The sequence below is a fragment of the Chaetodon trifascialis genome, chromosome 14 (assembly GCF_039877785.1).
Source record: "Chaetodon trifascialis isolate fChaTrf1 chromosome 14, fChaTrf1.hap1, whole genome shotgun sequence".
In the NCBI taxonomy this organism is placed as follows: domain Eukaryota; kingdom Metazoa; phylum Chordata; class Actinopteri; order Chaetodontiformes; family Chaetodontidae; genus Chaetodon; species Chaetodon trifascialis.
The window spans coordinates 18,294,683-18,315,823 of NC_092069.1; the positions used below are offsets into that span (position 1 = coordinate 18,294,683).

A 21,141-nucleotide genomic window follows, 5' to 3' on the forward strand; every position below is an offset into this window, starting at 1 on the left:
TGTAATTAAGCGTCAAGCATGGGGTAGTAGAGAGATGTAAGGCTTTAGCTTGTGTGTTTTTTGTCAATGTGTGGTCTGAATAAGATCGAGCACTGGGCTGTAGCGAGGAAGTACTCTACCAAAACTGCAGGCTGTACTTGTTTTCAGGATGGCGATCTTGGTCTGTTGGTGGGTTGATCCAACGTAAGACTGAGGCTTCGTCCAGACGTTTTTCAACTCTTAGCTTTTTCTTTGAGTTTTGGCCTTTTGTCCACACGCGCAGATTCAGGTCACTGAAAACGAGCCTTTTAGAAAACTCCTTCCGGAGTGAAGATATTTAGAAACTCCGTTTGCAGTGTTGACTTGTAAACAGGGATTACAGAGTTTTTGTCAGAGTGTGCGCCTTGTTTACATGAGATGATTTTGTGCAATGGCAGACATAGCCAAAATAGTGCTGGTGCTAACCTTGCTAATGGGACTTTTTACATACATATTCACCGTGTACATGTGGACAAGGCCTAAATTACCTCAACAACTATTGAATGGATTGATAAACCCCAATAGCTGCGATGATCCTTCCTGCCTTTTTAGTAGGTAAAAGTGTTTATTTATCCATTGAAATATTTCTAAATCTGCTGGCTGGATTGTCACCACATTCATTGTCTCCAGACAATATGTATAAATATCAAAATTGTAATTTGTCCGCTAATTTGATACCTGCAAAATTAAAGACACTGTCATGAGCATAAGCTGAATTTAGAAAATGTTAACGCGCTAACACACTAAACTTAGGTAGCGAACATCTTTTTTAATATAACACCTGCTAAGCATCATCATGTCAACATTGTGAGCCTGTCAGCATCCTGCATGTTTGCATTAAGCTCAAAGCATCCTCACCGAGCTGCTAGCTTGGCTGCAGGTTCTTAACCTTGCAGGTTTTACCATAACAAAGCCAACATTGCTGTGTTTTTCTTGCTCTTTTCTCCAGGTTGATCAGTCGGTTTTCTGCGCAGGCCAAATCGCTTTGGTCCCCTGCACCATGCAGCTGGTAAAGGCTGGCACCAGGACGCAGGCCCATTTGTCCTTCAGCTACGTGAAGAAGGTTCTGGAGGCGGTGATTGGGAGCCTGACTCTAGCTCATGTTGTCCAGGCCCACTGCTACGCCACAAGACACCAGGACATCCCCATCATCAGGGCCGTGTGGGAGAGCATGCTGAGGGCTGCAGAGGAAGAGGAGGTCAGGCACTGTGGAGTGAGATTTTTGTTTATGAAATATATGCAAGTGGTTAAGATGAAGAGCAATGACTGGCTGTTTTATTATAGATGGAGAGGAGCTTCTCCCACATTGAATGAACACATATTTAATGGATTAAAAGACGACGGGATCCATGCGTTGATGAATAAGTAAAAAAAAGAGAAACTTGATATGTTATCCAAGTTTTTCAGAGAGGCCTTTCAGAATTATATTTTATAGTTGTGAAATAAGGGAAAGTTCCTCGCCCCTCTCTGTCCCCTTGAGACCCAAGCCGCTGCGACTGATATTTACCAGTGAGTGCGCTCATGAAAAGTTGATGATGTGGGAAACGCTGGTGTCTTTGATAATGTGGAGCTTGGCACAGAAGCAGATGTCTTCCTCAGAGCTTCCCTAATCCTTTGCCCCCACACACCATTTTGGAGCTCCGTTCAACTCTCAGAGCAGCTTATCCCCCTTCTCCACCCCTCTTTCCTGCCACCTCCCTCCAGCCCTCCCGCCACCCCCGCCGCCCCAGCTTACAACCCCTGCTCCATACGTCTAATAGGGGCACCAGTCTCCCCTGGCAGCCCTTCTCCTCCCACAGTAATCTGTCTAGCCATGGGAATAAGGCCTAAGGGAGAGGGGCAGGAGCCCACCTCCAACATGTGGTTCTGCTTATTGGTGTTAAAGACTAGAGAGAGGATGTCAACTTTGTGTCAAACTATAGCAGTAAAATAGTAAATGTGTTATTTAAGGCCAGCAGTTATATTCTTAAAACTTTCAAATGCTGATTTCTCAAATGGTTCATCTTATCTCAGCCAGGAGCTGGTGTCTGTTTGTGAATGTATTTGACATTTTGCGCTTTATTGTAACTCACGGTGGAATAGAAATCTTGACCGCGTTGACAGTGTGTACCTTCAATTTAGCATGCAGATTAGGTCGTTCGGATAACAAGGCTAACCAAGGGCGAAGCTTTGGGACGTGACAAGACTAGGCTCATGTCAAAGGTCACTGAAGATGGACAACACCGTCCATCTGTTGTGCTTCCGTGCGGGACGTCAGAACAATCAAAAATATTCATTCAGCTGACCCAGGATTGCCACCAGGAGATCATGTTTTATTTTCAACTGATTCCCAGATTAAGCAGCTCTAATTGACAGCTCCATCTGTAAACAGGTGAGTTCTCCCCTTAAGAATAGAGCTAACTTAGGGGGTGGGCTACAAACCTGACCCCGTGCTCCTTCTTTGCCTGTAGAGGCAGATCATCTTGGTGTGACTTCCCAGCGTGGGCCTCACACTTTCCCCTTCACTTCCACTTCAAATGTGGGGGCTTCTGTTTCATCCCATACTAGGTGAAATGCTCCCTGGGGTGGGGATTACACAAAGCACCGGTGCTCATTTGAACTGATTGTAATTAGAATGTTTAACTCAGGTCAAACACTGGAGACACAACTCCCACAGACAGGAAGAACTCCACCAGCCGGCGTTAGCAGGAGGAGTCTTGCTTCAGTTATGGGCTTCATCAGGTGATGTCTTCAGACATGCAGGCAACTCAAATTAAAAAAAATTAGGTAACTCTATGAGTTAGTAATTAAATGCACTTAAAATGCAAGCCTTTTCAAAATAGAAGCTGTGAAGTGTTTTACAGAAAGAGGTAAAAAGAGACAAAAAATGTGTTCATAATAATAAGAAGAAGAATCGAAGGGACAATCCCCTTTGTTTGTCACACAGTTACATATATGCAACACACGCCATGCAATTTGGTGAAACTTGTCCTCCGCCTTTAACCCATCCTGGTCGCCTTCCTCCACGGCGGACCAGGAGCGGTGGGCTGCCATCCGACCGCCACCCAGGGACCCAATCTCTGTCGTCACCATTGGTCAGGTGGTGATTTCCTGGCATGTTTTTAGTGGGGGTATTTTTATGGAGGATACCCCAGGTGAGCATGCAAACTCCACACAGAAAGACCCCTTTCCTCGAGCAGCAGGCACTGAAGGCATGGTGGAGGACACGCCACCAGCGCCCACAGCGGGATTCGAACCGGGACCCTTTAGCTGTGAGACGACAGTGTTACCACTTGTCCCACCGTGCCTCACCAACTAATACCAACTAAACAATAAAATGATGCCACACAATAATGTGATGCCATATTTTGCAGCACAAAAATATAATATGCATAAGCTAATGTACTCAAATGTTTACTTTCATTAAACTGAACTAAAACTTGTAATTTTGATATTAAGAATAAAACTAAATTGGGAAAGTTATACCAAATACAAAGACAAAAAATGATCAAATAATACTGCAAATAGTATACATCATATTGTAGTATATTTAGAGTCAGTTAGAATAGGTTGTATTATTAATACTGGAGATTTAAGCAATTGAATTGCCACATCCCTTCTTTTTTCCCAAAATGCATCTGTTCTCTGTAATGCATCCTCATTACAATGAGCACAGCACGTAATATGTGGTAAAGCTATGGGTGGTGATTTAACTACAGTTGTCAACTGTTAGCTTATGTAGCCTTACAGTTTTATTTATAAAGATCAGTGTGTTTTCAGACAGCAGACCTGTGAAGTGAAATGATAGAAGCGCCGCTGCCTAGCATGTCTACGAAGCCATAGGGCTGTGTTGTTGTTGTGCGTTGATAATTTCTCTAATCAGGTGGATGAAGAAGCTTGCAGGGTTAATTGGGAGCATACTGGAGTCGCTACAAGTGTGAAATTGTATTTACGGTGCATTAAACCACAATGAGCCTGTTTGTCTGTGTGTGTGTGCATGCGTGCGAAGGCTTTGATGAACAGGGAGATTCTGATGTGATAAGTCAATACATGTTAAACAGATATCCCTTTGTGTCGCGATAACAGGTTCTGGAAACAAGTCAGAAAGTAAGAATAATTATTAAGCAGGTTATTTTGGAAATGTGGAAAAGATTTTTGAAAGAAATTAGCCGTTTTGTTGAAATTTTAAGGGGTGATAAATTGAATTTGATTGTGCTGAATTTGCAGCGTGCAGAGTTTCTTTTCTGCATAGAGCAAAAACCCCATTTACATGATTTCTCTTCTGCTTACTTGGGACTTTTGAAGTAACTCTGGCCTCTTGCATGGTTTTATAATGGCCTCGTAGCCTTAGACCTTTCCTCACCCCACTGACATGGCCCTGCGTGTTTCATTTACACAAACAGTCCGACGAGCATCAGAGCAGACTCTAAAGAAAGGCGAGTGAATGGGAAGGGATATTATAACAGACTGACAGCACTACAGTAAGTGCTGAGACATAGAGCCACATGCTGAAGGCGTCCCGCTGGGCAGGAAATGTAGGGGAACTGGCTAAGCAGCGCAGTCCCATCAGCTCCCCGCTGTTCCCCGCCTTTACACCACTTCCTTATTACCGTGTTTACCGTTCGGCTTTCACGCCTCTCGGCCCTCCAGCATGCCGCACGCTCCAGGCGCACGGACGTGAGTTAGAGGGAGGAAAGTGGGGAGAAGGAAAACAAACATAAGGGGAGGCAGGTCACAAACCATCCGTGTAGAGAGCTGAGCACAGCAGATCCAGACTTCATGCGTTTACCTGCTGCCTACGGAGTGAGAGAGCACTGGGAGAATGGCTGCATGCCCTGGAACTGAAGTGGGATGAAGTAATGAGATGGATTGTGTTAAGTGGCTGGTGTAGAGCGGAACAGAGCCCTCACACACTCTGCCACCCGTCTGCCCTCCCAACACGCCACTCTAGCACTCACTGCCACTGTATATCAAAGTTTGTGTTTTATTGGATTAATTTAATAAATGATCTCTGGTCAGGTAAGGATATCAGCCGCTGCTCCCCCTCTCACTCCTCTGGCAGACGTGCACACAGCGATGGAGCTCTCACCACAGTCAAGTCTCAAACACAAACACACACACACGAGCACGTACAGAAACACACACAGTAATGCACCATTCGCACATTCCCACAGAACTGCTGAACAAACTTCCCACCTCATGTAACATTTTGGTGGGCACATTAATAAAGAAACAAGCAGGGACTGACTGTAACATCGTCCGACAGCTCCAACGAAAAAGTCAGCAACCATGTCGTGACAGTAAAGTCCTGCCAGAGGCTGGAGCTGCAGCGCTGAAGGCCCCTGATCTCCTTGTGGACGGTCGGTTGGGTATAGTACAACGGCACCCAAGGCCTGCAGGGTGGCCTTTAAGCCTGGCTGAGCAGGACCCCCTGTGCTGTCACTTCTCTCCCCAGTTCCCACTCTCTATTCCATGTTCAATCACTATTGACAAGTGCAGGAGCAGTCCCCCCCCAGGAGAATACCTAGCCTGTGCCAGAAGTGCTAATATAACATTTATCAAAGCATAGGACACGCATGTGTGCTGTCACTTTGTCTGACATGCTAAGAGCTCCGGCGCTGACACGGCTATTGTTCTCCGCTCTCGTGATTGTTACTGTTGATCACCGCAAGCTAGGCTCTCTTCAGAATGAGCAGAGTAAAGAAATCTTCACCTAACCCCAGCAGACACACTCATTCAGGACACTCTCCAAGGCGAGAGGTTAGCTGTTGATACACAATTAAGCGTTTGCTAAAGTTTAATCTGAAGGTAAGTGCTGCTTCAGTGAATCTGGCTGATTGGGTCATGACGGGCTCGCCTGTTGCAGGGACAAAGAGGCCGTCGTCTGCTCTTGTCAATGATTTCTCTCTTTTTTTGCGAGTGAATATCAAAATAAAATGTAAGTAACCTGTTATTATTCTGCACTTACGAAGTGGGGTGTAAGTGGATGAAAATTGATCCAGCAAATTGAAAAGGGGGTTAAGTGTTTTTGCCCTATCGACTCCAACTGAAATGACTGTTATATAAAACACTCATTTCTCTCCCATTAGCAGATGAAGCCACAGCCAAGTATTATTAGAGGGCCACATTGTAGCACTGCTCCAAGACATTTTGTTCCTGCTAATGGCCTTCAGTCCAGAGGAGAAAAAAAAAAACATGGAGAGATTTTGACTCTGTAGATAAAATTGAGGCAGTTTTCCTCTAAATGTGTGTGGTGAAGCTGCCACAATGTGTTGTGAGTGATCTTCTGAGAAAGGTGAGAAGTCATCTTGGATAGGACCTGTCATGTTAGCAAATGCGGCTCAAAGTGAAAGCATTTGTGCGTGTTTTGTTTACGGTGGCTGCAAGCAGTATGGATTCTTTCTGAATTGTTTGTACGCTATCATTACCAAGGGTCACCTCACAATCTCATGTTAATTGATAGCCTGTCAGTCTGTCAAGTAAAAAGCCTGTCTTAGTGCTGTGTGGTGGAGTTTTATGATGCGCTTTACAATAATGTTCAATGTTGATGGTTTTGGTGCTTGTGGTCAGAAAGCACAGCGTGCGTCTCAGCAGGAGGGCCATGCATTTGATTGTAGTGTGTGGCACAGCACAGTATATAATTTGCCAGCCAGTTCATTTGAATATCATCTGTCTGCATTGCAGGATTTGTCATGGGAGCCTGAGAGCAAACCTGCGCCATTATTGGTCGCCGTGGTCCCTGCCTTACCCAGGGGTGCAGCTGTTGAGCTTCATGTTACTGCACTTCAGGACGACCCCACCAAAAGAGCGTCCTGTCGCGTGACTACAAAGGTGGCGTGCGGGTCCATAGAGTGCCACACGGTGATGTCTGCTGACATGTGCAGTGCTTCACTCTCACTCTCCCTGACCGTGCCCGGCGGTAACTTGGAGGTCACCGGCGTCACGGATGTAACAGAAGCAGTTGGCGCTGCCTTCAAGAAAGCCGCGAAGAAGATGGATGCTGAGCTGGTGCCACTGTGTGCCAGGGTGTTCTACAAGTGCACCCACTTAGTGGCTTGGCAGATTGTTGAAGGTATGTTACTGGACATGCATCTCACTCCAGACACTGCCTGTAAGCTTTCATTGATCTAATATTTACAGCCATTAAGAGGATTTATCCTAAATACGCTCTTCTGTTGAAGGCAACACTTCTGAGATACACTGCTCTAAGCTCTACATCAGCGCATTAATGGAAACAAAGTGACAGCTCGTCTCTCTCTGCACTCTGTTTTCAAAGAAACTTTGAGCTGACATTGGTTAAGTAAACTCCATAAGGTATTCCAGGAAGCAGTCTCTCCAGAGGATCTCCTCTTCTTCCTGTGTTTAATTATTGTAAGTCATTTGTTGTGTCTGCACTGTGTACAGTAACCCAAGCAGCTGGCACAGTCTTTTGTCATCATTACACTTTCATACGCCACCATCTCCTGCTCACAGGATCCGAGGTTCCTGTCAAGGCAAATGTGGAATGGTATTTGTTTTATCCTGAGAGATGTTCTCTCGGAGGGAAAAGGGCGACGAGCACATCGATCACACAGGCTCAGTTGTCAAGTCATCGCTGAAGCAGTCAATTAACATTTTTGAATCCGTGCCAAACCAGCCATCTTACTGTCATTTATAGCTTTGACATAACTCATCTTTTTGAGGACGTGAAATTATGGTTACCAGTGATGAATGGGAAATAGGTTGATCTGTTTCGAATATGTGTTGATATGCATGACAGACGAACAGCGCTATTTGTTTTGTTACCTAATTATATAATTGTTATTCAACAGTGTTTCATGATGTATGATGCAAGTCATTTATTTCTTCTGTCATTATCCACCATCGAGGAGTAAGATGATTTCGCAATGAGGAGGAAAATATCTCAAATTTTAGATGCAAAATTCGACTGCTGATAATGAAATAGATGCAGATACAGTATGGCAATAATAGATAGATTAGATGAAAGCATATATTTGAGTTCAACTGGAATCAAAATGTACTGTTTAAATATCTCTTTAGAAAGCACTCTAAAATGTTTTTATGGAAACCATTAACTGTGTTACCGGGTCACTGGTTTACTGGAGCAAAATCAACCTCAATCTTCGCCCTTGACATGTGTGTTTCTTTGATTATGGGCTGCACAGACTGCTTCCCTAAAACCATTTCCTGACTCATCATTGAGCTGGAATCTGTTACCTTACCCTGCACGCACAGCCCAGCCCTGGAAGCTCACCCACGGGCGTCTTTATGGGTCACAGCCTCTGCTCATTGGGTGATGAATCCAAAAAGTCAAAGGAGGAAAAGTAACACCTCTGGCGCTAGCAGTCACAACCTCACAACTGCTGCTGTCAGCGAGCAGACAGGCAACAACACTGGAGCGAAATGTGACTGCACAACCCCCCCCTCCCCTTCGGTTACTTGCGTCAGGATTCACAGCTGATAGACGTGACATATGCTCCAAATGAAACCTTTAAACATCTTGTCTCAACTTGTTACTTCCGATCGAAAGGTTCTTGCAAAGATAGGCCCCAACCGCACAAATAACCTCAACTTTCAGAGAAGAAGCTAAACAAGAGATATTTTTATAGAAAAAAATGACTTGATGAATGTAAGTTGACTCCTTTTAGTTTTGTTTTGGTCTCCACCTACTCCTGAGGAAAATATCTGTTTCATTAGCAGCTAAATGCTCCAGTATGTTCATTTGTTGCTTACCAGAACAGTAAAGTCGTATAGCCATAAGACACTACACAGAGCTGCAGGGAACTGCTGAGTCGGGTGATATTTCTCTGTGGGTTCACCCCTACGAGCGACCACTTTCCCATACAAGTAGGCGTGTGATTTGTTGTTAACATAAAATTATTGATTATAGCAGCTTTAAAGGAAGGTGAGGAAGTTTCCTGTCTATGCGGCTCCATTACACGCACCCGTTCCCTCAGCCTCTTTGTTCAGTCTCTTTGGACAAAAAGGACGATTTCCATGAGCCACACTTGTTAATTACCACCTCGTTTGCTGGATAATTTGACCAGTTTGGAAGTCAGTGTAGCACAACTAAAAACCACTGGCTCTGGGCCTTGGCCACTGCTTAAAAGCCCCATAAGCCCAGCAGGCATCAACCACTCTGCACAGGAGCCCCCTTTTTCTCCCCTTTTCACCGCTGCCTTCATTGACACCCCTCCTTCTATTCACTTAGGCTTACAATATTTCTATATTAATCAGTTCAAACATAAAATGGCTGTGGATGTTTAGCATAAAAGGGTGTTGTGGGCATTAGTAATGGTTTGGTTTTGAAAACACAGAGATTTAACAGCAGCCCTTTCAGCTCCCTGTGTGTTCGCCGTGAAGCAGAATAATGGCTGGTCCTCTTGGGTAGATGGTTTAGTTCCATCCCATTGCTAATGTGATGGCTTTTTGAATCTTACAGCCTCTGTCCACTGGGCCTCTCAATGAGGCTCCCCGTGCAGCCCAAAGGGGGGGCTGAGATACCAGGGGATGGGGGATTGGGTGCGCGATGGGAAGAGTTCACGGGATTTTGTGATTTTGCAGAAGCATTTATAGTAATTGGAAAGTAGTCCATGTCTTTACTCGCCTTTCACTCACAATGACAAAAAAAACACAAAATTGCATGGTCACTCAAGTCACCTTCACCCCCCTCATGGCTCCCGCTCATAAGAGGCTCTCAAAGAGAGAGCGCAATTATTATCTGTTAGTACAAAGATTAAAACATCCTGACATGAAACAGGCTTAGCATGCAAGGTGTGATGAAGGGTGCGTTTCTTCTCTTAATGAAACCATCCCCTGTCTGTGATCTCCCCAGCTCGTTCAGTTGTCAGCTAGCCATCTCCAGAGGATCCTGCTTCCCAGGGTGCACCACATGCTCTGATAACACATATTTAGGCTTTTAATGCCCTCCAAAAAAGGCCTGTGTTCGGTGGGGGTATTTTAAGCTGTAGCGCATATTAGCTAATTAGGGTGTGCGGGCTCTTTGTGAGGATGTTTGGCATGCTGCGTGCACTTCAAATGAAAGAGAACGAGGCTTATTAAATAGCGCTGAACTGCTCGCGTAACCTCTCTGTCCTGATTTCTCTCTCTAAAAGTTCACATAAATGTCACACAGTGGTACTGCAGTAACTAGTGGATGTTATTAAAAGAACTTAAGCTGGTGTTTGTCCACTGAGACTCAGTGTAGCTGGTCAGGAATTGCATTTTGACATCACATTAGACAGATGTTGCTGTGAGTGGAAGAAAGATTGGCACTTGCGGTAGTGATGGTACAAAAGTGGCACAGCGTACTTTCCCATTACAGCCACGCCAGATCACAGCGACCACACCCAGGTCCCACACAACACGCCGTTCAGTCAGAAGAAATAAGCCCGGACAGTCAACCATGAGACAGGAACACTTGTGACCAATTAGTGCACGGAGCAGAGGAGGGAAGGGCCAGCATCCCAGCGGGCTGCTGCTAAATAGACAGGCTGTCATCAAGACCGGGCTCTGAGACGCTCAATGAATTCTCACATGTCCGCTGCCCGTCTGTAGTCCAGCCGCACACACACACACACACACACACACACATACACTTACACTAACGACATCTCTCAGCTCCAGTAAAACTGAGAGGTTGTCCCAACACAGCTTCCTGACATCCCAGCACAACGGGAGCAGGGGATCCATTCCACTAGATCCCCCCCAATAAGCTGCTCAATTGTCCAAAAGGGTATTGCGAGGGTGTTCCCGCCCCCTTCTGTGTGCATGTGTTTGATTGTGTGTGTGTTTGGGAGGGGTAGCTTAGAGTTCAGTCCTTGTTGACCATATGTCTGCACTGCAGGGAGTTGAATGGGGGGGCTACAATCTGCCAAGGATTTTAAGAATGCCAATAATTTATAAATAGGCCCGTGTTCCCCGGTTGAAGGGTTAAGTGCAGCCCCTGTCCTGGGACGGCCCCAGTGGGGTGGCTGCATAAGAGCCTGCAGCCAAAGTTCGCATGAAACTAACACTTCCTTTGCTCTCCCTCCTCACCTCTTACCTGCCAGGGCTTGAAGAAAGTTTGAGAAGCTCTCTGGGAGACTCCTGTCCGTCCTTGGCCCTGGTTCCAGTCCTGGACTTGCCTGATTCCCAGATCCTCCACCTGTCCTGCTGGCTCAGTTTATAGAAACAACAGCCAGACTCCGGTCAACCACAGCACCGGAATTCAGTGGGGCTTTTCTGGAGCCGCGACTCTTACAGCCCCAACACCTAATGACTTACAACATGTCAGAGAGCGTGGAAAAGAAAAACTGCGTAACTGCTGGTGAATTTTGACTGCTCATCACTGCTGATTGTTTAAATGCGAAGCTGTGTCTGACTCCGAGTGGTTTTGATGATGTGCGGTCGTGAGGATGTGTTTATTCCACGTCATGTCCCAGAACTTAGGCCAATAATTCACGCTGTCCTCCGCTGGAGTTGTATACTGCAGCAGCTGTTATTCTGCCCCGGAGATGACTCTTATGGAACTTCTGTGAGCTAAAGCTGCATACCAGAGGGCCGGAGACCATAGTCTACAAAAGGAGACACCAGCAGCATCTCATCCCAAGAGGCAATAAACTGTATCCCCTGATATCCCACTGTTTCTGCTGGAATTTCTCTCAGCACGCAAGCTAACACCCCTCATAAAGGCCTAGCGCCGCCGCTGACACCATCTGTTCAGTTGTAAACCTATAGATTTACCGTGTGACCGCTTTGTGGCGGTGTGTAATGTGCGCGGATGAGGTGACTGTGTCTCTGCCTCTCATGCTCCATGGGATTCAAGGTGTGTTATTATTGTGTAATAGGCAATCAGCGCAGAGCACCTGAAAAGATTAAGCCTCTTTATGTTTTCTATTGATTCTAAGGCAACCTGGTTAATAGGAGAGGGACACTACAACACACAGCTGCAGGGCAGGTGTGTGTTTGTGTGTGTGTGTTGGGGGTGTCAATGGACGCAGTGTGACGATGTGGGAAGAAAATAACACTATTAACCATTGCTCCTGGAACATTTCTTTTCTCAAAGATCATGAACCGTATTGATGATCTGAGTTGGAATGCATCTTCACTCCGGCTATTCTCTTCATCACGCTTGCGTGATGGCGGGAGAGTGGAGTGGGCTATTGATCTTCACCCACCGCGATGTTGTTTTGATTGTTGTTATCAAAAATTGAACAATAGAGGCGGCCAATAGAGCCTGAAGATTTTTATTGAGGGTTGAAAAACACAAACAAGCAATTATTTATGAGAGCAAGCAAACCCGTGCCCCATAAATATACAGTGTGTGATAATGTTCACCTCTTTGGTTTCATAGGGGCCTGTGAGGGCGACATTCAGAATTTTTCAATCATGCAGCTGTCCTATAAGGACTCAGATAAGGGTACTTTTTAATAAAGCACTTTCATTATGTGCTTCTACGCCTCCGTCATGTAAACACCCATAAGTTTCATGCTCAAATGTTTGATTATTTTTCACATTTTTCAGCAAATGTAGCTGTTAAACAATTCAGCAGTGGAACAAATAGTCAAATTTTTATAGAAGAAATCCCTCCGAGAGTGTTTTCTTAGTCAAATTACTTGTTTTTTTTATTTCTGAATGTGTCTGAATGCCAACCAGTGCATTGCCGAACGAGACTTTGCTGAACAAGCATATATATTCAGCAGTCTTACCTGATCAATGGTTTACAAAGAAGATTGAAAAAAAAAAACGGTTTTCTTCAAACTGAGCAATGAAAATGAAGTAATGACACATTTCAGCCAAAGGAAGTATATTAGATTATTAAAATTCCACATTTGCAAGCCATTTCTTTGTTGAGTTTTTGAATCCATGTCCCTTTTCCCTTTGTGGAACAACAGTTAAATCACAATGAATTCATATGCAGCAAATTCACCATTCAAATACAAGAGTCAGCATTTCAGCAAACACAGAGGAGCCCTGCCACTAACACTCAGTGTGTGACAAACACTTGTCGATCAGCACTGCGAACATAACATTCTGTCTTTCAGCTTGCATGTTTTCATAGAGGCACAGGCAAAGCCACAAATATATCGTCACACCCTCATCATAGCCAACGTGATGGCTTATGGCAGGCACATTTCTTTGTGTCTCATCCGCTGTGTTTCCTCACACAATGAATAAAGACAGGTTGACATTTACTTTTCTCATGTGTTTTGTCAAATGTACATTTTCTACCAAGCTGAACCACTCTGCAAACAAACTGTCTGTTGTGGCTAACATTGTCCTTTGTGCGCAGTGTACCAGCCTGCGGCCCTTGTCATTGTGGCCTTGCACATGGACTTTAACTGTGTGTTTCTTCCTCCAGGCTAACCAGGCTGATGTGTGTGACTCTCCCTCCCCATAGCAGCGAGCTACAGTTGGGGAGCTCAGCTCAGGAGCGGTCTCGCTGCATGAGACGCCTCCTGACATTGTGGTCTGTTTGCCTCGGTGACTGCGGTTTTGTTTGGTTTCATGTTTGAATCCTTTTTGTCTCATAATGCATTGTTTTCTTCCCCTGACGTATTATGAAAGGATGTCTTTATGGTCACAGTGCTGACTTAATGAAACTTGTTCTATCTGTTGAACTGGCAAGCTGTCAGATGCTATTGAGTGGTGTGTGCTGCCCTCTTGTGGCCGTTCTAGAAAGTGCAATTTAAAAGCAGAAGAGCTTTCATTTGGATTTGTATAGTATCTAATCCTATATACTGAGTGACACACTTTATAAATTAAGTCAAGAAGTATAAGATTCAGAGACATTTTACATTTATCTCTCTACAACATCACATCCCTGAAATAACCTCTTCAGTATTCAGTGTTCTGGGTGACGACATTAAAATCCTAAAATTCCCTTCTAGACATATCTTAATATTGACATTTTCACAATTTTCATTTTTTTCATATTTTGAATTAATGGAGGTATGTGCACCTTATCTGTGTGACATATACTCCTCATTGTCAAATAATTCAGCAATATATCTTATTGTAAAGTATCTTAAATTTAAAAAAAAAAAAAACATAAACATGACTTGATATTTTGCTATGCACATTACATCTTTCCTCTACTTTCTGTGCAGTGCAGTGATCTGTGTATGATGCTTTGATATCGGCCCTCTCCAAGACATTTCTACATGTCACAGCTCTGGTCTAAATAATAAAATTAATGGTGGTTTTGTCTCACTATCACATCAGATTAATGGAAGAACACAGCCGTTGCATTGTTCTTGTTACTAATTAAAAAGTAAGCAGAATTTTAATTAATTCTTGATCATCCAACTCATTCAAATTAAAGACTTAAATATTTTGGCTTGTCATGGCAGGAGAAGCAGAGGTGTAACTGATGACCACACTCCAGGTAGGTGTGACAGTGTAGTGCCCTGGCACTGTAACACCTTAACGCAATGCACCTATGAACAATGTTACAGTACCTGTGTTTGATAAGGCTATCCTGGACTGTGCAGTACTCCTGTAAGAAGGGGGTAGCCAAGGTAGAAAACCCACCCCACATACACCTTTAATTCTGTCACCCACATTCCTAGAAAATAGATCTGAACAAACACTGAGGCTGAAATCATAGAAAAAGAAGTACATCCAACAGGGTTTGAAAACCTGTGGTTACCCCGCCTTGGTCTTGCTAGACTAAACAGAGCTGACAGACCAAACCTCAGACCAAAAACCTAAATCTGCACACAACACAAGGTGGAATTATATTGTCATGTCTCTGTTATCCCTGAAAAGTATCGCAGAATTTGTACAAAATGTAACATTTTTATATTTTTTTAACCTGCCAGAAGGCTGAGGCATAGATATGTAGATAACTCAGAATTGTTAATCCATTTACAGAAATAGAAATAAAGATTTGAGGAGCAAAATGAACATATAGTAAATGAGGAGCAAGCAAGGCCATCCACAAAGAAACCCTCAGTTAACATGAGAGGGGGGTCAGCGAATCCACCTGTCTACTGCTTACAACATCTGGGTCAGGTGACTGTATACATTGTGTGTATAATTAGTCTATTTTTTTACACAGCACGCACCCTATGCTGCATATTTTATTCATGCAGTGATGTGAGGATGTGAAATATATGGTCTTTGATGAAAATCACTTGAGAGATAAATGCGATAAGGGACTATATACGTCTATTCCTCATTAATAGAAAGGAATGGGTCAGGGGTATCAACGTGAACACTTAAATCTCATGTGATTGAATTATATTGCTGTATAATGAATACTGTCTTATGACAATGGCTGTGCAAGAGACCAAAATCCTTTGATGTTTTATCCTCGCAGCACACACAAACAGAAAAGTTTTTATTTTGCTTATTGATTCAACTGTTGTGTTGATCCTGTTGTGACCAACAAATGAAATTGGCTGTTTTATAGTCGATGCTCATTGGTTGCAAGGGTATTAATGATGATATGCTATGGGTATGCTTAGCATCATCATCGTTGTGTAATTTCGCATGAAGATAAATATCACGAAAATAACACCCACGGCATTAGGTCGCACATCTGCAGCTATGCGACGGATAGGAACCGAAAGTCTTTGTTTCCCGCCGTACATTTTATTTTGAGGGACGCACATGCCTGTTGCCAGGGTGACGTCAGAAATTGTTTTGTCGTTAGCCAGAAAGCTAACAAGGCCAGATATCTGCAACTTAAAATGAATACATTGGCTGTAATAGGACCTCAAACGTCTAAAGTAAGTACTTTTGACTCATATTACTGCAAAGCGACGGTTGTTTGCCGGTTTTGACGTTTGCTGGAAATTCAGGCTATGTTGCTAACGTTTTTTTTTTTTTTTTTTGGATCAAACTCCTGTTTTAATAGCGTATAATATCAGTTATATGAATGGAAATGTTTGTACTGTTTTGGCAGTAATATGTTGTAGATATTATATAGTCAGGAAGATAATAAGACACGTTATTTTAATGTTATTTATAGCGGGATGTTGTTGTGATGCCATATGCTTTTCCTCTAGGTCTAGTGAGAGGATCACCAATTTGGGAGAAAAAAAATCACTAAGGCGGCGATTTGAAAATGCATCAGTGCCCTGTTTGTCCAAAAGCTTTCCCTTCGCCATACAAACTTCAGAGACATTATGTCATCCATACTGGCCAGAAGCCTTTCATCTGCAGAGTGTGTGGGAAAGCCTTCACACAGTCTGAGCATTTAAAAACACACTTACAGAAAGTCCATCATTCAAGGCTTCCAACAGACCGTCTGCGGGATGGCAGTTTAACTCATAATCACCAGCCGAGTTGTGATAAACCAGCTGCAGGGATGAACACGTGTGTCAGCAGTAACTGCACTTCAGTGCCATCGACTGCGACATCCTCTGTGGCCTCCCAGTCAGAGTGGAAATGGCAATATGGGACTCAGAAAAAGTCTCTTCCTTCCTCTGAGATTAAAAATCCACCAAAAATTATGCCACATGTAAGTGCTGGCACAGTGACTAAGATCAGTATCTCAGATGTTTTTGATCCAATACCTCAGAAGCAAGTTGATTCTGCAAATGTAGACGCATCTGTATCCAATGCCCACGATGGATACACCTGCAAAATTTGCTTGAAGTCATTTACTTCATTTCTTCAGCTTTTGATTCACTCACCAACTCATAACAAACCAAAACCATTCGAGAGGGGCCGAGACTTAGGCCAGACTTTCTCTAAAAAGGCCCATTTGAAGGTGCACCTGCAACCACACAAACTCAGCTCGAGCAAAATCACTGTGCAGAACCAGTGTCCAAAATGTCTCAAAAGCTTCTGTTCACCATCCAAGTTGCAGCGGCATTTTCTTATTCACACGGGGCAGAAACCCTACTTGTGTATGATCTGCTGCAAAGCCTTCAGGCAGAAGGTACACTTGAAGTCCCATTTACGTACTGCAAATAAATGTTCGCTTGCTGCAGGCGCTGAGGGCAGAAAAACCTCAGGTCTGCAGCCTCCATCATCACTTCAGCAACGCCCCACCTGCCATCGCTCTCCTGTGGATTCCTCCGTGGAACTGGAGCTCCACTGTAAAATAAGCGTAAATGCTGTGCAAGACCTCAGCAAGACAGAAATCAAAGGTGTAAAACCGGAGCAACTATTAAATACAAGCGGTCAGTGTGAGAGTATTTGCCAAAAGTCAGAAGAACAAGGGCAGCGACACTTAACACGTCAAGACATGAAACCATTTCAGTGTGTGATCTGCAACAGATCATTTCGGTTTGAAAGTAACTTAATGCGGCATCATGAAATTCATAGGAACCAAAAAGAATTGGGAAGTCCTACCACTGTGCAACACAATAATGATGTGAAAATGCCTGATTCTGAAGCAATGAAGCATTTACCTGCTGAACCCATTCATGCAGATCCCATTGACTTGAACATCATTGTTAAAGCGGACGCATGGAGTGAAAATTGCTGTAATCACAATGGCTCTCTTCCCCCAGAGTCTGAGTTAATTACATCAGCAGAACAGCAGAGGGAAGCCTGCCATTCCACCTGCAAGCAGCAGAGAATTAACGCTTTGCATCGGTGCCAGACGTGTTTAAAATGTTTTCCATCTGTATCCAAACTTCAGAGGCACATGATGACTCATACTGGACAAAGGCCCTTTCGCTGTGAGGTGTGTGGGAAGAGGTTTCGTCAGAAAACGCACCTGAGGGTCCATTGTCGCACTCACCTGTGGTCTAGATATCACAAACAACGATCGCTGTATATTAGCCGGCCACCTTCTTGCTTAGGTGGGTTCAACACAAAGACGGCAGCAGATGCGTCAGTTCAGGAAACGTGTGAGAAGGACTTTGAGACACACCCCGGCTGTGATGTAGTCTCTGTGAAACACCTGGATCAGACCCCATCGTCAGTGTTTATTCAGCATGACAACAGAGAATCGGATAGATCATTGCCACATGCCTCAAAGAAAAACAAAGTGCACTTCAGAAAAGTTTCCAGAGTGACTGTGAAAAGAACACAGGCTGCGAAATTCATGCAAAATCCAGGCAGCTTACAACACAAGTGCTCCCAGTGTTTAAAATGTTTTCCGAGTGCCTCGAAACTACAAAGGCATGAGATGGTACACACAGGCCTGAAACCGTTTCAGTGTCCTGTGTGTGGGAAGGCATTCAGGCAAGCTCCACATCTCAAAACCCATGAAAGAACTCACCGTGAGAGGAGACTGCCCAAGCCAGGCAAACGGCAATTAACAGCAAACCCTAAAAGTAACATAACTTGTCAAAAAAGGAAACCTCACACGTGCCAAATATGCTTCAAGAACTTCGTTTTTCCATATAAGCTCTCGAGGCACATGGTCAGTCACTCTGGGATGAGGCCATACAAATGCAGCTTGTGCACCAAAAGCTTCACACAGCGTGGTCATCTCAACCTTCACGAGCACAGATGCAGACAGGATAATAGGGTTCCACATTATCTTCAAGGCGAAATGATAAATACCGACTATGACCAGGATAAAGGCATTGAAAACCTTGATTGTGCAGATTTGAATGTGGACGCAAGAACAGAACATCCGGAGCCACATTATACCAGTGTTGGTCATTACTCATTCACTGATGGAGATTTATCTTTCTGCTCAGGGGCAATAGGCGCTGAGTGGCTGACAGTGCCAGAAGTAAGCTCACAAGTGGAGAATAATGAATGGGAAAATAGTTATTCATTTCCTTCTGAACTTGCCTTTGAAATAAATAAGCTTGTCCGAGATCAAAACTTGGCAGCTCCACCTTTGTCACATCAGTATGAGGGTGATGTACGTAATGTGGAAGTACCATGTCAGCCTGAGGGAGTTTCAGCCATGTCAGATGGCAACAGGCTGCTCGATGATGAGCCTGTGAGTTCTGTGTTTGAGAATCAAATGATACCAGATAATAACTGGTGTGAGCCACTCACTGTGTTTGAATGTGACAAGTGCACTGCAGATTTTAAGAGCAAAATCGATCTTAAGCGACATGTTTGTTCAACTGAAGTCCAAACGAAAACGACCCAGAGGAACCGTTGTAACATTTGCCTCAAATATTTTGTGTCTCCCTCCAAACTTAAGAGGCATTATCTTATCCACACAGGTCAGAGGCCGTTTAGGTGTGATATTTGTGGCAAAACGTTCACTCAGTCAGCGCATGTCAGAACACACCGACTGACTCATTGATCATTCAAATGCATTTTTGTGTGTGTTAATGATCATTTGTCATTATGATGCATATGTATACTGTATGTATGTAAAGTACAGTATGTAATATCTTTTTTCATGTTTTCAGTATTTCATAAATTAAACGTTTTTCATGTAATTTCATAGTGTCTCTTATCAAATTTGTCCAGGCTGTATGATTGATTTGGACATTTGCTATAAATAAATATTAAACAATGATTTTTATACTTTAGGTAAAACTTCTTTTCGTACTTTTTGATAAATACGAAGTTTTTCACAGTGGGAACCGTAAACATACATTTGTTTTCGGGGACGGTTTCAGGGACGTACCCATTCAGGAAGTCAGTCGCATACAGCGCGTTTTGGTTGTGTACATGCGTAAGTAACTGTCCAACCAGCGGTGGTTGCACTAATGGTGAAATAAATTTTAAAGGTAAGTGAGTTAACTTAATTTGCGACGGCTTGAGACTAACAGTAACTTTATCATCATGAATTATATTTTAGGCTGCTTCTAACTGTTAAGTGCTGCTAATTAGCTTAGCCCATCACCTGATATAGTGGAACAGCTAACGTTAACTCTTACTAATGTTAACATGTACATAATGGCGCATTGTTAATAATAACAGGTTGAATGAACTTATAACACTGATATGACGATTGCTAAAGTATCGGGCTGGTAACTGGGTAGTTATAATGTTTATAATTGCTTCTAATTCATCAATTGACCTAACCTGCTGAAGTGTTTAGCCTAGCTAGCTAACTTTCTCAGCGCTGCTCATGCGTAGAGTAGCCTCATGTTTTTCAGGCATGAGCTCAATACAAATAGCTGAATTTAAACCCTGTTTGTGGTAATGAGAAGCGATGATTGCTTTCATTCAGTGTCTTATTTTCGCTCTTTTTCTGCCAGTCATCATCGTAGCTTCTTGAGATGGCCACCACGGAGAAAGAAACCCCCGCTAAAAAGGCTGCAGCGCCTTCAGTGTCTCAGATTAACGCAGAATATGTCACACAGGTAATCAATGTACATGTACGGTTAGTTGCACTGCACGTGTGGTCCAGCATTGTGTGTTGAAATAGTTTTTTTTGCTGAAGACAGAAAGATTGTCTCTCCACCTGCGGCCAGTTTTGTAGTTTCTTGATCTAATCTAATGAGTCTGTTCAGGTGAACCTGAATTGTACTTGCAAAGAAGATTAACTTGTCATCCAACTGTATACAAAAAGTACTAGTATTGTACTAGTACTTGATGGATCACATAATGTTCAGTCTAGGTTGGAGAGTTTTCACTCCTCCAAACAGTTTGTTATTTCATATTAAATCAGAAGAGAACATACAAACCTGAAAACTACAAAAGTATATATCTTGATGAATTTCGAGTTTGCAACATCTGCACCAGCTTTTGTGTTGCTTAATGAACTTTTGTATGTGCCATCTTCACTACTGTTTTTTATTTCTTGTTTCAGTTGGCGAATAAATATTGGGCTCCTCATGCAAAGAATAAACTACCCTTTGACCCAAAGGTGAGTTACAGGCATTGCTGCACCGAGGAGGTGTCAGTCAGAGCTGCAACGATTAGTCGACTGAAAGAAAATGAATCCCAACTGTTTTGCTAATCGAGTAATTGTTTTCATTTTTCAAGCAGAAATACAAAACATTTGCCCCATCTTGTTAAATGTGAGGCTTTGCTGCTTTTCTTTGTAATTTATGATATAAATGAAGAGTCTTTGGGTTTTGGACTGTTGGTTGGGTAAAAGAAGCTGAAGTTGAAGATGTTTCTTTGGGCTCCAAGAAATTTATAGACTAAACAGTCGATTCATTGTGAAAATTATCAACAGATTACTCTAATGTAAATAACTGCTAGTTGCGGCCCTAATGTCAGTATTTCTAGTTTTTGTTGTTGAATTACTTCCTAGAAGTTGCAAATGCACATTCAGTACATCTGAGTGAACTCTCCCTGAACACAAACATGTCATGTTTTTGTTGGTAC

The 21,141-nt window shown here is 43.4% G+C and overlaps 3 protein-coding genes across 3 annotated transcripts in view; all 3 read left to right on the forward strand.

Annotated features, from left to right (window-relative positions):
- dph6 (diphthamine biosynthesis 6) overlaps positions 1-13,847 on the forward strand; it is a 58,317-nt gene extending 44,470 nt beyond the window's left edge. The window contains exons 13-15 of the mRNA XM_070979245.1: positions 968-1,216; positions 6,682-7,069; positions 11,049-13,847. Coding sequence (XP_070835346.1) covers positions 968-1,216; positions 6,682-7,069; positions 11,049-11,167 — 756 coding nt within the window. The 3' untranslated portion in view covers positions 11,168-13,847. The remainder of the gene's footprint in view (positions 1-967; positions 1,217-6,681; positions 7,070-11,048) is intronic.
- A 2,151-nt stretch (positions 13,848-15,998) lies between these two features.
- Positions 15,999-19,293, forward strand: LOC139342336 (zinc finger protein 770-like). Its single transcript, XM_070979397.1, has one exon. The coding sequence runs from the start codon at positions 16,052-16,054 to the stop codon at positions 19,154-19,156; it is 3,105 nt and encodes a 1,034-aa protein (XP_070835498.1). The 5' UTR covers positions 15,999-16,051; the 3' UTR covers positions 19,157-19,293.
- A 177-nt stretch (positions 19,294-19,470) lies between these two features.
- aqr (aquarius intron-binding spliceosomal factor) overlaps positions 19,471-21,141 on the forward strand; it is a 46,489-nt gene continuing 44,818 nt past the window's right edge. The window contains exons 1-3 of the mRNA XM_070979259.1: positions 19,471-19,589; positions 20,064-20,168; positions 20,618-20,674. Of these exons, the coding sequence (XP_070835360.1) occupies positions 20,085-20,168; positions 20,618-20,674 (141 nt within the window). The 5' untranslated portion in view covers positions 19,471-19,589; positions 20,064-20,084. The remainder of the gene's footprint in view (positions 19,590-20,063; positions 20,169-20,617; positions 20,675-21,141) is intronic.